The sequence below is a fragment of the Perognathus longimembris genome, chromosome 20 (genome assembly GCF_023159225.1).
Source record: "Perognathus longimembris pacificus isolate PPM17 chromosome 20, ASM2315922v1, whole genome shotgun sequence".
Classification (NCBI taxonomy): domain Eukaryota; kingdom Metazoa; phylum Chordata; class Mammalia; order Rodentia; family Heteromyidae; genus Perognathus; species Perognathus longimembris.
In genome coordinates, this window is record NC_063180.1 from 46,020,531 (window position 1) to 46,034,220 (window position 13,690).

Genomic DNA, 13,690 nt, shown 5'->3' on the forward strand with positions numbered 1-13,690 from the left:
GCTCTCACGATGCGTGAGTGCCCACCCTCCGCCCCCACTTCCTGAACACTTGCTCTCACTGTCCTTTCCCTTTGGTCATGTTCGTGGCCAGCAGCCTGTGTGTGGTCTTGTCTACCTGTGGTCGTCCCATAGGGGCCCTGAGTGCTTGCTGGCACCTAATGGTGGTGGGTATTGTGTGGCCAGAGCAGGGGTGCAGCCAAGTGGGGGAGCACCTATCTGCCTGGAGTGCCAGGCCCTACGTGCACCGCCCCCACCCCCCAGCAGAGAAGGGTTTGCTTTTCTGCACATTTAACCCGGGAGGCCTCAGTGATTGCTGCCTGCAGAGGGCGTCACTGCTCACGGTTTCCACTCGGTCAGCGTCTAACTGGTGCAGGTGAGCATCTGAAGGTGACATAGATTCTTTTGCCAGTCCTGGAGCTGGGACTCCACGCAGGCTCTGACCTTGAGCTGCTTGGTGCTCAAGGCTAACGCACGTGAGCCGCGGCGCCACTTCCAGCCTTTGAATAGTTTATTGGAGATAAGCACCTGATGGGCTTTCCTGCCTGGGCTGGCTTTGAACCACGATCCTCAGATCTCAGCCTCCTGAGCAGCTAGGATGACGGGTGCGATCAAAGAACACCCAGCTTTAGAACGGCTCAAAACGCTTTCGCCTTCAGCGTCTGTCTCACTGTTAGGAGGCAGTAGCCGGGCGTGGTGGGCATAGCTACAATCCCAGCGTTTTGGGGTGCAGGCAGCAGAGGGGTGAACTCTGGTCCGTTTGGGCTGCATAGGGAGATGTCTGATTGTGGACTCCAAAGGGCTTTTGTTAGTTGTCTCGCTTGTTGGTGCTTCCCGTGTCCTGTCGCCCTAGCAACTCAGGAGGCTGAGGTCGAAGACGGTGGTTCAAAGCCAGCCCCAGTAGAAGTGTCCCACGAGTCTCCAACGAGCCACCACCGAGCCGGAAGAAGCTGAGGGACAGCAGCCGGCGAGTTCAAACCCCAGCCCTCAGCCCTGGGATGAGGACGTGTGGGGGGAAGGGGGAGCCGTGGGGCCGCCCGAGGGGGGGCACTGGGGAGGCAGGGGGTCTGGCGCAGCCACGAGCACCGGCACAGGCCTAGGTGTTTATTGACGAGGAGCCACGGGAAAGGCATGGGGGGCGGGGGGCGTGGCGAAGGCACTGAAGCCCGTGGCTCTCGGGTCTCAAGATGGGCGCCTGGCTGCTGGCAGGCTGCTTCTGTCCTCGGGTTCCCAGGCTGGGCACGGGCGTGACGTCCCCACCTCCTCCACCGTGGGGCGCGGGGCGCGGGCCCCCCCGTCTGACCACGGCGGCCTCCGCGCCCGGCTCACAGCTGAGGGATGGGGTAGGAGGCGCAGGCCGCCAGGCCGCACATGTTCTTCCCCCGCTCGATGAGGAAGTACCTGGGGGAGAGGGGGCCGCTGAGGCCGTTCTGGAACGTTCTGCCACCACCAAGACCTGACTGGAAATTGTCTTCTTCCTTCACGAGCCGCCAAATGAGCACCCTGCTTTCTACCTAACCCCCCAATCAGCTGGGGCTCCCTGCCGAGTCCCCCCCCAGTCAGCTGGGGCTCCCTGCCGAGTCCCCCCCCAGTCAGCTGGGGCTCCCTGCCGGGTCCCCCCCCAGTCAGCTGGGGCTCCCTGCCGGGTTCCCCCCCCCATCATCTGGGGCTCCCCGCCTGGGGGCCGCTCCACCCCTCGCCACCCCTCCACCCCGCGGGCTTTGCGGCTCAGCTGGAGGGTCCTCTCCGGTCTGCCGCCCGCCGCCTTTGAACCGCGGTCCTCAGCGCTCTGCCTGCGAGCGGCCGGGATTGCAGGCGTGAGCCCTGCTGCTCCGCGGCCCCGGGACTCGGGCGCCAGACCCTCGCCCCAACCCCGGCCGGGCCCCGGGAGCCGCTCACCCTTTGTCCCCCCAGTGAGAGCCCCAGGAGTTCTTCACGATCCAGTAGGGGACCCCGTTCTCCTCTCCGTAGCCCACGGCCAGGACTGCGTGGTTGACTTTGTCTGGAGTTTTATGGCAGGAAGTGCTAGGAACCGAGCGAGGACGGGTGTGAGGAGCGCGTGAGCACCGGGCCGCACCCCGCCGTGCCCCAGAGCTGTGTGCGCGGTGCTCGAACTCGCGGCCCGGGCGCGGCCCCTGGGCTCCGGCGATGGAGCCTCCGCCCCGGCCTTCCTGCCCCAGCTGCCTTTGCACCCTGACCCTCCGAGCTCAGCCTCCCGAGCGGCGGGGTGCCGGTGGGAGCACCATCGCCCCACACCAACGTCTGCACCTGAGCTTTCTCGGCCGGCAGAAGCCCCTGCATGGAGGCTTCCGGAACTCGGCCCCCTGGCGAGGCCTGGGCGTCCTTCCCACCTGGCTCCTGGGACCCCCGCTCACCTGGAGTAGACCCCACTTTTATACATCATGAAGTCTTCCTTCACCTCGAAGGCGAAGCTCACAGGGTTGTAGAGGGCCACGGCCTCCACCATGGCCGCCTCGTCGTTCTGCGGGGGACAGAGAGGGGGCGCCTGGGTGGGGGGGCAGAGAGGGCACCTGGGGGGGCAGAGAGGGCACCTGGCTCCCCACCTCCCCCCCACTGTCAGAGCAGCCCGGGGGGGGGGGTCCCCTGCTCTGCCAGCAGACACGGCTGCTGCCCTGGAGCACAGCACCTGGCTGGACTTTGTTTCAGTCCTGGGTCTTGAACCCAGGGTCTGGATGCTGCCCCCTGAGCCACAGCGCCACCTCTGGCTGCCGGGGCCTCCGGAGTAGCTGGGAGCACAGGCGCGCGCCGCCAGCGCCGGGCTTGGGGCTTTCATGAGGGCCTCCGGGGTCCCCCAGGCCCTGCTCCCCCGAGGGCCGGCCGGGCCTCCAGCTCCTCGCGCCGGCGTGCAGGTGGGGTCTGGATGTTGGTCCAGGACGCCACCTGGACCACGGTCTTCCCACTTGGCGCTCCCCGCAGCGGCCGGGCGCCCAGCGGAAGAGGCCCAGCACCCTGCTCTCCGCCGGGGCTGCCTCCGGACCTCGCTTCCCGCACCTCGCTCCCCGCGCGCAGCTCCCGGACCGGAGGCAGAGCCGCCGGCCTGGAGCCGCAGCAGCGGACGTGGTGAGGAGAAGGGGGAGGCCCGCGGGGAGGAGGGGGAGGAGGGGGAGGCCCGCGGGGAGGAGGGGGAGGAGGGGGAGGCCCGCGGGGAGGAGGGGGAGGAGGGGGAGAGCCCGGGCCCGCTCCCCAGGCAGGCTGCCGTCCGGCACTCACCAGCGTGATGTTGGCGACGTCCTTGACAAACGCGATGGCCTTTTGGGGCTGGAACTTGCAGTCGCCATCCTGCGCCAGGACGGAGAGGACGGAGGCTGTGAGGGGCGCCCGGCCCCAGCCGCCCGCCCACCCCAGGGTGACGGCCCACGCCCGGCCCGAGCCGCCCCGCCCACCCCAGGGTGACGGCCCACGCCCAGCCCACGCCCAGCCCACCCCAGGGTGACGGCCCACGCCCAGCCCGAGCCGCCCCGCCCACCCCAGGGTGACGGCCCACGCCCAGCCCACGCCCAGCCCCCCACGGTGACGGCCCACGCCCAGCCCAAGCCGCCCACCCCAGGGTGACGGCCCACGCCCGGCCCGAGCCCCCCGCCCCCCCAGGGTGACGGCCCACGCCCAGCCGGGCACTGGCGCGCGCGCCCGTCGCCCCGGCGACTCGGGAGGCTGGGATGGGGTCGCGGCTGGGGCCGGCCCGGGCAGGAGGGGCTGCGAGGCTCTCACCGCCCACGAACCCCCAGAAGACCGGGCTGGCGCTGTGGCTCGGGTGGCAGAGCGCCAGCCTTGAGCGCAAAGCTCGGGGGCGGCGCCCGGGCCCCGAGTTCAAGCCCGGCACTGGCTCACAGAAGGCGGCATCTCCCACGGAGACACCAGGTGTCGGGGCCTTGGGGACGGGTCGCTGCCGAGGGCTCAGGGCAGAGGCGGCACCCCTGGGCCGGCAGACAGGGCACAGGGCAACGTGGCCAGCAGCAGCGAGGGCTGTGCGGGCGGGAGGGCCGGGAGGGGCGGGAGGGCCGTCCAGGGAGCAGCGCTGACCACACAGAGGCCGCCCGGCCCAGGACGGGGGGGGGGGCAGGACCAGGGGCCTGAGACCCGGCAAGGAGCTGTGCTGACCGGTCCATGTGCTGCATGTACGGCGGATGCGCTGGGGTCGGTGGGGGGCCGGGCGCCCCCCGAGGGCTCAGGGCGGGGCCTGGAGGCTGGGGCAGGTCCCCGCACCCTTCGTGTGGAGCCGGGCCTGGGCTCCGACTCCAGGCCTCCCGCCCGGAGGCCCGCACTGTCCCCCCCCCCCCCCCCCCCCCCCCCCCCGGGCCACGCCATCCTCCGCCTCGCCCGGGGCCGGTGACAGGCGCGAGCACCGGCGCGGGGACGGACGGGGACGCGCACGGCGGGGCCCGGGGAGCCGGCAGCGACCAGCGGGCTCCCCGGGGCGGCGGGTGGGGGCGCAACGGCCCCCAGGGCTCAGGGCCTTCGAGGGGGGCCCCGGTGTGGGGGCGAGGGCTGGGGCTGGGGTCCCGGCCCCCGTGAGCACGAGGCGGGGAGGGCGGGGCCCCAGAGCTACCTTGCCCTTGTAGGGGTACGCGTCTTCTCCCATGATGCCCTTGTTGTAGAGGATGTACTCGAAGGCCTGGCTGGGGAGCCCCCTGGGGAGAGGAGAGCGCGTGCGTGCGTGCGTGCGGGTGAGCGCCCCGAGCCAGGCCTCAGGGACCCGTGCAGGCCGGGCGGGAGCGCGCACGCAGCCCGTGTCCCGGCGGGAGCGCGCACGCAGCCCGTGGCCCAGCGGGAGCCTGTGCCCGGGCGGGAGCGCGCACGCGCCCTGTGCCCGGGCGGGAGCGCGCACGCAGCCCGTGCCCCCAGCGGGGGCGCGCACGCAGCCCGTGCCCCGGGAAGAGAAGCCCCGCGGGCCGCCCGGGGCCGGGCAGGCCCCTTCTCCGCTGAGGCTCGGGGCGGAGCCCAGCGCCCCTGCCGGGCACCCGCGCCCTAGGCGCCGTCCCAGCTGTCGGGAGGCCGGGACCCGAGGCCCCCAGGTCAAAGCCAGCCGGGGCTGGGAGTCCGTGAGCCCCATCTCCATGTCGGCAGCCGAACGCGGGCGTGGAGGAGCGGCTCAAGGGGAGGAGCACCAGCCCGGAGCAAGAAGGAGCGCTAAGCCAGGGTGCCGGGCGCCGCGTTCAAGCCCAGCCCCGGTGCCAAGCCAGGTGCCGGGCGCCGCGTTCAAGCCCAGCCCCGGTGCCAACTGCAGCCGCGCCCGCCGCGGGAGGGGGGGCGGGCTACGGGGGCGGGAGGGGAGGGGGGGCGCCCCGCCCGGCCCGGCCGCCTGCTCTGCAGACCCGGCTCCAGGAGAGGACTGGGCTCTGTCTGCCGCAACCAGAGGGGGTTGGGGGGCACCTGGGGGTGGGGAAGGGAGTGGGGGACCCAGGGGGGGAGAGGGAGTTCAGTGGGGCCCTGGGGGTGAGGGAGTGGGTTGGGGATGAGGGGGTTGGGAGAGGGGGTTCAGGGGGCCCTAGGGGTAAGAGGAGGCTGGGGGAACAGGAGGGTGGGGGAGGCGGTTCAGGGGGCCCTGGGGTTGGGGGATGAGGGGGCTGGGAGACCAAGGGGGAGGGAGAGGGGTTGGGGGGCCTTGGGCGGGGGGTGGATGGGGCTGGGGGACAGGGGCGGGAGAGGAATTTGGGGGGTGGGGGGGCGTACCCCTGGCAGCCGTGGTTGTTGAAGTCCTGGGCGCAGTCTACCAGCTGCTGCTCGGCCTGAGGGAGGAGCACAGCCCCCCTGAGCCCCAGGCCAGCAGGGCTGGGTGTCCAGATGACAGGACCAGCGGGCACCGGTGCCCAAGCCAGGCGATGAGCGGGCACTGGTGCCCACGCCAGGCGACGAGCAGGCACTGGTGCCCACGCCTGCAGTCCCTGCCGGGCGGTCAGCGGGCACTGGTGCCCACGCCAGGCGACGAGCGGGCACTGGTGCCCACGCCTGCAGTCCCGGCCGGGCGGTCAGCGGGCACTGGTGCCCACGCCTGCAGTCCCGGCCGGGCGGTCAGCGGGCACTGGTGCCCACGCCTGCAGTCCCCTGCCGGGCGGTCAGCGGGCACTGGTGCCCACGCCAGGCGACGAGCGGGCACTGGTGCCCACGCCTGCAGTCCCTGCCGGGCGGTCAGCGGGCACCGGTGCCCACGCCTGCAGTCCCGGCCGGGCGGTCAGCGGGCACTGGTGCCCACGCCTGCAGTCCCGGCCGGGCGGTCAGCGGGCACTGGTGCCCACGCCTGCAGTCCCGGCCGGGCGGTCAGCGGGCACTGGTGCCCACGCCTGCAGTCCCGGCCGGGCGGTCAGCGGGCACTGGTGCCCACGCCTGCAGTCCCGGCCGGGCGGTCAGCGGGCACTGGTGCCCACGCCTGCAGTCCCGGCCGGGCGGGAGGCTGAGATCTCAGGGCCGTAGTTTGAAGCCAGGCGGGGCAGACAGACCCAAGAGCCTCTTGGCTCCCACGAGCCTCCGCGCAGCCACGCGTGGAGCTGTGGCCCCGGGGCCGGAGCAGACATTTCACGACGGCGAAGGGCGGGCGCCGCCACCTTACCAGAGACAGCAGCTTGCCGCTGGCGATGGCCACGGCCGACTCGAGCGCGCCGGTGGTGGAGAAGGTCCAGCAGCTGCCGCACGCGCCCTGCGGCCACGGGGCGGGGGGGCGGTCAGCGCCCGCCAGCCGCCCGCGGCCCCCCTCAGGCACGGCCGCCCCTCACCTGGTTCTTCACGGGGGAGACGAAGCCCCCTTTCTTCCGCCAGTCCACCGAGGGCGGGTACGGGCCGGTGCCGCGCAGGTAGTTGCTTCTGGTGGCCGAGCAGTTCTGGAACAACGCAGCCATGCTTTTCAGGAAGAAGCGCACAAATGCCTCGTCCGCCCTTCTCCCCCAGACGCCCAGCGCGAATGCACGCGGCGGGCGGGCGGTGCACGCGGGCTGAGCTGCCTGGTCCGCCCTTCTCCCCCAGACGCCCAGCGCGAATGCACGCGGCGGGCGGGCGGTGCACGCGGGCTGAGCTGCGCCAGGGAAACTTCAGCCCAGCCCCGCGGAAAGCAAGCTGCAAGGCCCGGAGCTCCGGGCCGGGCGCAAGGCCGCCGCTCTGCCCTCGAGCCACGGCGGTTCATCGGAGGTCAGAGTCCCACGGGCTTCCCTGCCCGCGCTGGCTTTGAACGGTGACCCTCAGGTCTCGGCCTCCGGAGGAGCCGGGGTGACAGGCGGGGGCCACGGCCCCCGCCCCCCGCCAGGAGCGTCTGACCTCCAGTTAACCGTCACAAGGGCCCACGTGGCAGAGTACAGCCTTGGGCAGAAAAAAGCCCGACGGCGGGGCCCTGAGTTCGAGGCCCGGTTCAGGTATGGAAAAGCAGCCGACCATCCAAGAACACAAAAACCCGCTCTCCATTCCCACTGAGCACGCGCACTGCCTTATCACGGAAACCTAGACCAGCGACGGACTGGAGACAGGGGAGACCCACGCTGCCCCCCAGGAAACCTGGGGCCCCCACGGGCTGCGGCTGGGGGCAGGGGCGGGGCCAGACAAGCACAGTCCCCGGAACCAAACTCCAGGGTTTGAAGGGAAAAAAAACGCAGTTTGCTTTTTTTTTTTTTTGGGGGGGGGTGGTGGTGATCTCAGGGCCACACTCGGGGCTGGGGTGCTGTCCCGAGCTCTTTGCCTCAAGGCTGGTGCTCTACCTCTTTCTTTTTTTGGGGGGGAGGGGGTGCTGATCTCAGGGCCACGCTCCGGGCCGGGGTGCTGTCCCCAGCCCTTTGCCTCAAGGCTGGTGCTCTACCTCTTTTTTTTGGGGGGGTGGGGGTGCTGATCTCAGGGCCACGCTCCGGGCCAGGGTGCTGTCCCCAGCTCTTTGCCTCAAGGCTGGTGCTCTACCTCTTTTTTTTGGGGGGGTGGGGGTGCTGATCTCAGGGCCACGCTCCGGGCCGGGGTGCTGTCCCCAGCTCTTTGCCTCAAGGCTGGTGCTCTACCTCTTTTTTTTGGGGGGGTGGGGGTGCTGATCTCAGGGCCACGCTCCGGGCCAGGGTGCTGTCCCCAGCTCTCCCTCTCGGGCCGCGGCCACTGTGCGGGGTGCAGCTTTTAAGGGCTGGTTGGATTCAGGGTCTCGCAGGCGTTCTAGCTCAGCCTAGCTTTGAACTGCGGCCCTCAGAGCTCACGTTGCTTTTCAAGGAACCACACCTACCTGCGGCAGCGTCCAGAGGTACTTGCTTTGGATTTCAGCAAAACTCATGTCTGAAAACTGGTTGAGCGCCACTGGAAGAGAAGGGGGGCAGATGGGAGGCGTTGGGGCGGGGCGGGGCGGGGCCCGTGTCATTCACACACCGTAACGGGGGCTTGAACTCGGGGCCTCAGGCTCCCGCTCGGCTCTTCCAACTCGGGGCTTACGCTGTACCATCGGCTGTTTGCGGGCTGTTTGCGGGCTCACCAGAGACCAGAGTCTCAGGCTTTCTTGTCGGGGCTGGCTTTGAACCGAGACCTTGAGCGCGCAGCCTCCAGGGGGCTGGGGACGCCCGGCCTGAGTTCCTGTGGCTGACGCCCCCACCCCCTCTTCCCAAGGCCCCGGGGCAGGGAGGGACCCCTCCCCCCTCCCCTCCCCTCCCCCCCTACTTTTAAACGTGCGGTTCTGCGCGTTGTGGGCGTTGATCTTCCTCCAGTTGCTGGCGAAGGTCCGGAGCCGGTGCGGGAACTCCTCCGCGCTGTACGTCCTTCCGTGCTGGGAGGAGGGGCGGGCGGTGAGGCGGGGGGAGGGCCGCGCTCTGCCCCCCCAGCCCACGGGCGCCCCCCCCCCCCCCCCGGCCCTGCGGCGGAGGCCAGCGGGAACCCAGGCTGCACTGACGCCGCCCGGGAGGCCGGCGCTGAGGCCCAGTCAAGTCCGTGGAAAGCCCCACCACGGTCCCCAAGCACACAGGCCGGTCCCCAACGGATCACCACCCCTGTCACCATCATCATCATCTTCACCACCATCACCACCATCTTCATCACCATCATCACCATCATCATCATCATCACCATCATCACCATTTCCATCATCATCTTCACCACCATCACCACCATCTTCATCACCACCATCACCACCATCATCATCACCATCATCACCATCATCATCATCACCATCATCACCATTTCCATCATCATCTTCACCACCATCACCACCATCTTCATCACCACCATCACCACCATCATCATCACCATCATCACCATCATCATCATCACCATCATCACCATTTCCATCATCATCTTCACCACCATCACCACCATCTTCATCACCACCATCACCACCATCATCATCATCATCATCACCATCATCACCATCATCATCATTTCTTGTGCTTGTCCTGGGCTTTGAACTCAGGGCCTGAGCACTGTCCCTGGCTTCTCTTTGCTCAAGGCTAGCACTCTACCTCTTGAGCCACAGCGCCACCTCTGGCCTTTTCTGAATATGTGGTGCTGGGGGAATCGAACCCAGGGCTTCATGTATGATGCGAGGCAAGCACTCTACCACTAGGCCATATTCCCAGCCCCCCCCCCGCCCTTTTTTAATCCCCATATTGGGACTTGAACTCAGAGCCCAGGCAGCATCTTTGAGCTATTTTGCTTAAGGCTAGCCCTCAACCCCTTGAGCCACACCTCCACCTCTGGCTTTCTTTCCGCTGGCTCACTGGACACAAGAGTGTCACGGACTTTCCTGCCCAGGCTGCCTTCAAACCTCCATCCTCAGATCTCAGCCTCCCGAGTAGCTGGGATGACAGGCGGGGCCCGCCATGCCGGGCAGGGCTTCATCTCAAAGGGCTGCAGCTACGCCAGTGAGTGGGGCCGCCACCTGGTACCAGAGCTTTCTTGGGGTTTGCACCCTGTGAAGTCGGAAAGCCCCCAGGGCGGGGCGGGCCCCTTGTTTCTTTGAAATCTGGTATTGTTTGGTTTAATAACAGGAACTTGTGAAATGAAAAGCTTCAGAAAGCAGAAGCTGGGCACTGACCTGAACCATCCAGGACTGGAAGTGAAACTTCTCTGTGAAGGAAGAAGATTACAGTTAGCCCTGGGCCACCTGCACGCCAATTAATTCTGAGTACAAACACGGAGCTCAAATTCTTTCTGCTGCATACCCTATGATAATTTTGAAAAAAGTAGCAAATGTGTTCTTATTGTGGACAGAGAATATATAACTATATAATTATAAGTTGTGCAATATGTTGTAATTAATACGTTTTATTATATATTAATAAATACAATTATGAAATTATATGCAATTTGTTTTCTGAGCCAAGGCCTCACTGTGTAGCCTTAGTTGTTCTCAATCTCACGATCCTCCTCCTGGGTGCTGGGGGGGTAACAGGCATGCACCACACACCCAGCAAGAGGAAATTCGGGGGTTTTGGTGCTGGCATGGCAACTTGAGCTCGGGGTCTCGTGATCTCCAGTCTCCCTTTGCTGGCCGGCACCCGACCCCTTGAATATTTGCCTTTTGTTCTTTGCCAGTTCTGGGGCTTGACCTCAGAGCCTGGTCGCTGCCCCTTCGCCTTTTCACTCAAAGCTGGCGCTCTGCCACTTGAGCCCCGCCGCCAATTCCAGCTTTTTGCTGGCTCACGGGAGATCAGGGTCTCCTGGACTTTCCTGCCCCAGCTGCTCTCAAACCTCAACGCTCGGGTCTCAGCCTCCCGAGTGGCGGGGACGGCAGGCGGGCCCGGGTGACGCCTTAACACGGTTTAACACTGTTGGGGGAGTCCAGGGGCCCCAGCGACTGGGGCAGAGACCGAGGGTCAGGACGCGGGTTTGAAGCCAGCCTGGGCAGGAAGCGCCTGGGGCTCGACTCCCATGCACCCCAGGAAGCAGGGAGCAGAGGGGCTGGGTGGGCGCCAGGCCCGCGACGGCGAGGTGGGGAGGGAGCGTCTTGTGGTTCCCCAGTCCACGAGCGAACGCAGGGCGCCCAGCCCGGGTGGTTTCCTCACCTGCGGGGGGCCCGGCTCTGCGCTGACCAACGGCGGCCCGGGCTCGCCGCCTGCGCGGAACTTTGCCAGGCCCGGCCCGGCCCGAGCCCAGCTCCGCCTGCGGCCCGGCCGGGCGACGCGAGCGACCCGGCAGCCTGGGCCTGGCCCAGCCGCCTTCCCGAGACCGGGAAGAGGAGGAGGAGGAGCGGGGGGCCGGGCGAGACGGGCCGCTCAGCCTGGTGACTGGCGGGGGGGGGGGGGGGGGGTGAAGGGGGGGCGGCCAGGCTGCTCCCCGGGGGCGCGGGCCCGGTGACGGGGGGTGCAGGGGGGGCGGGGCGGCCAGGCTGCTCCCCGGGGCACAGGGCCGTGACGGGGGGGCGATGCGGCCAGGCTGCTCCCCGGGGCACCGGGCCGTGACTGGGGGTGCAGGGGGGGCGGGGCGGCCAGGCTGCTCCCCGGGGCACCGGGCCGTGACGGGGGGTGCAGGGGGGGCGGGGCGGCCAGGCTGCTCCCCGGGGCACAGGGCCGTGACTGGGGGTGCAGGGGGGGCGGGGCCGCCAGGCTGCTCCCCGGGGCGCCGGGCCGTGACTGGGGTGCAGGGGGGGCGGGGCGGCCAGGCTGCTCCCCGGGGCACAGGGCCGTGACGGGGGGGCGGGGCGGCCAGGCTGCTCCCCCGGGGCGCGGGCCCGTGACGGGGGGTGGGGGGGGACGGCCTGGGGGGGCGGGTCCGTGACTGCGGGGGGGTGGCCTGGGGGGCGCGGGCCCGAAGTCACTGACCCCGGACTCGCCCCCCGATCGGCTTCCGCCCCACTTGGCCTTCTTGCCGGGGCGTCTCACGGACTTTCCTGCCCGGGTCGGCTTTGAACCCCGAACCTCCCGTCAGCGCCCGGAGAAGCCCGGATCGCGCGCGGGCGGGGCTGCCTCGGTTCACGGCGGGACCCCAGCGCCCCGGAGGCGGCCACGCGGGCCAGCCCGCGCCCCGGCTGGGTGTCGGGTTACCGGGTGCCCGGCCCGGAGCGGCCGGTCCGGGTGGCGCCTCCCCCTCCCCTCCCCCTCCCCTCCCCGCCCCGCGCGCACCGCCCCGGCCCCCGGCCCCCGGCCCCCGGCCCCCGGCCCCCGGCCCCCGGGCCTACCTAGGGAGCTGACGGACTGCGCGGCGGCGGCGCGGGCCGGGGCGCCAGGAGCCCGAGCCCCGCGCACAGCAGCGGCAGCGCGGCCCACATCGCGGCGGGCGCCGAGGGCTCTGGCCCGGGGCCGGCGGGGCTGGGCGCCCAGGGCGAGGGCGGTGCGGGCGGGGCGGGGCCGCGCGGGGCGGGGACCCGGCCTGTGAGCCAATGGGGCTGGGGGCTGGGAGCGGACGGGGCGTGGCCTGCCGTCTCGGGGGCGTGGCGACGCGGGGCGTGGCCCTGCCATTGGGTCTAGGAGCGTGGGCGGAGCAAGGCGGGGGCGTGGCCAGGTCTTTGGGTGGATGGAGCTGGCGGCGGGGATGGGGGCGGGGATGGGGGCGGGGTCAGGCGGGGGCGGTGCGGCGCGGGGGCGGGGCGGCGCGGGGGCGGGGCGGCGCGGGGGCGGGGCGGCGCGGGGGCGGGGCTCTGTCTCCCGGCCCCGCAGTCTCGGGGCAAAGGGCGCGGGCCGGGGCCGGGCGTGGGGCCCGGCGGAGGGCCTGGGCGGGCCCCTGGCGTGGCGGGTGGGCAGGACGGGCATCTGCGTGGAAGGGCGAGGCTGTGAGGGGTTCGTCACCCCTGGGCGGGGTACGGGGGCCGTGGAGACCGAGCCCTGTGGCCCGTGGTGCTGCTCTCTGGATTCGAACTCCCGGACTTGGAAGTTACGGGTCCTAGGTGCTCTTCCCCATCCCCCCTCCTCCCGACCGGCCTGCCCACCCTGGGGTCCCCCTGGGGCCTGCCCTCCCCCTCCGCCCGCCCCTGGCCGGCCCGCTGGGCTGGGGAGGGGCTCCGGCTGCACCCTGCTCACCCCAGAGGCATCTGTCCCCGCGGGTGGGAAGGGCCGGGCCCTGGAGCGTGCAGACCGGGGAGGGCTGGGGGGCTCCACCGCCCCCATGAGGAGTGGGGTCCAGACGCTGGGGTGCAGCTCCAGCCCCAGGGCCAGGTTCTTTCCTGAAGGCGTGTGTGTGCACGTGTGTGGTGTGTGTGCACATGTGGTGTGTGGTGTGCGTGTGTGCATGTCTGGTGTGTATGTGATGTGCATGCGTGTGCATGTGTGTGGTGTGTATGTGACATGGTATGTGGTGTGCGTGTGTGCGCACATGTGCGTGTGGTGTATTGTGTGTGGTGTGCGTGCATGTGCATGTGCACGTGTGTGGTGTGTATGTGGTGTGTGTGCACACGCGTGTGTGTGTGTGCACAGGTCCCAGGGATTGAACGCAGGGGTGCAGCCCATGAGCTTTTTGTAACCCAGGTTAGTGCTTGACCACAAGAACCACAAGCTCCAGGCCCGGCTTCTTCTTGGGTCGTAGGTTGGAGATAAGAGCCTCGTGCACTCTCCCGCCGGCTGGCTTCCAACTCTGATTCTCTCATCTCTTCTCCCCAGAAGCCGAGATGAAAGGCGCCAGCCACTGCACTTGGCTCTGAATGGCCCTTTTTTTTTTTTTTTCTCTCCTTTTGTGTTTGCTTTGATGCCAGTACTGGGGCTTGAACTCGGGGCCTGGAGGCTGTCGCTTAACTCTTTTGCTCAAGACTGCCCATCAGCCACTTGAGCCACTTCAGACTTTTGCTGGTCCATTGGAGATGAGAGTC

At 69.1% G+C, this 13,690-nt stretch overlaps 1 protein-coding gene across 1 annotated transcript; it reads right to left on the reverse strand.

The window, feature by feature from the left end:
• Positions 1-1,086: 1,086 nt before the first annotated feature.
• Positions 1,087-12,160, reverse strand: Ctsh (cathepsin H). Its single transcript, XM_048329589.1, is given in 13 exon segments — positions 1,087-1,398; positions 1,897-2,022; positions 2,373-2,479; positions 3,229-3,297; positions 4,565-4,646; positions 5,689-5,744; positions 6,563-6,649; positions 6,726-6,830; positions 8,195-8,265; positions 8,620-8,725; positions 9,989-10,020; positions 12,071-12,107; positions 12,110-12,160. Coding segments are annotated over 13 exon segments (1,005 nt in total). The 3' UTR covers positions 1,087-1,322.
• Between the last annotated feature and the right edge of the window lie 1,530 nt (positions 12,161-13,690).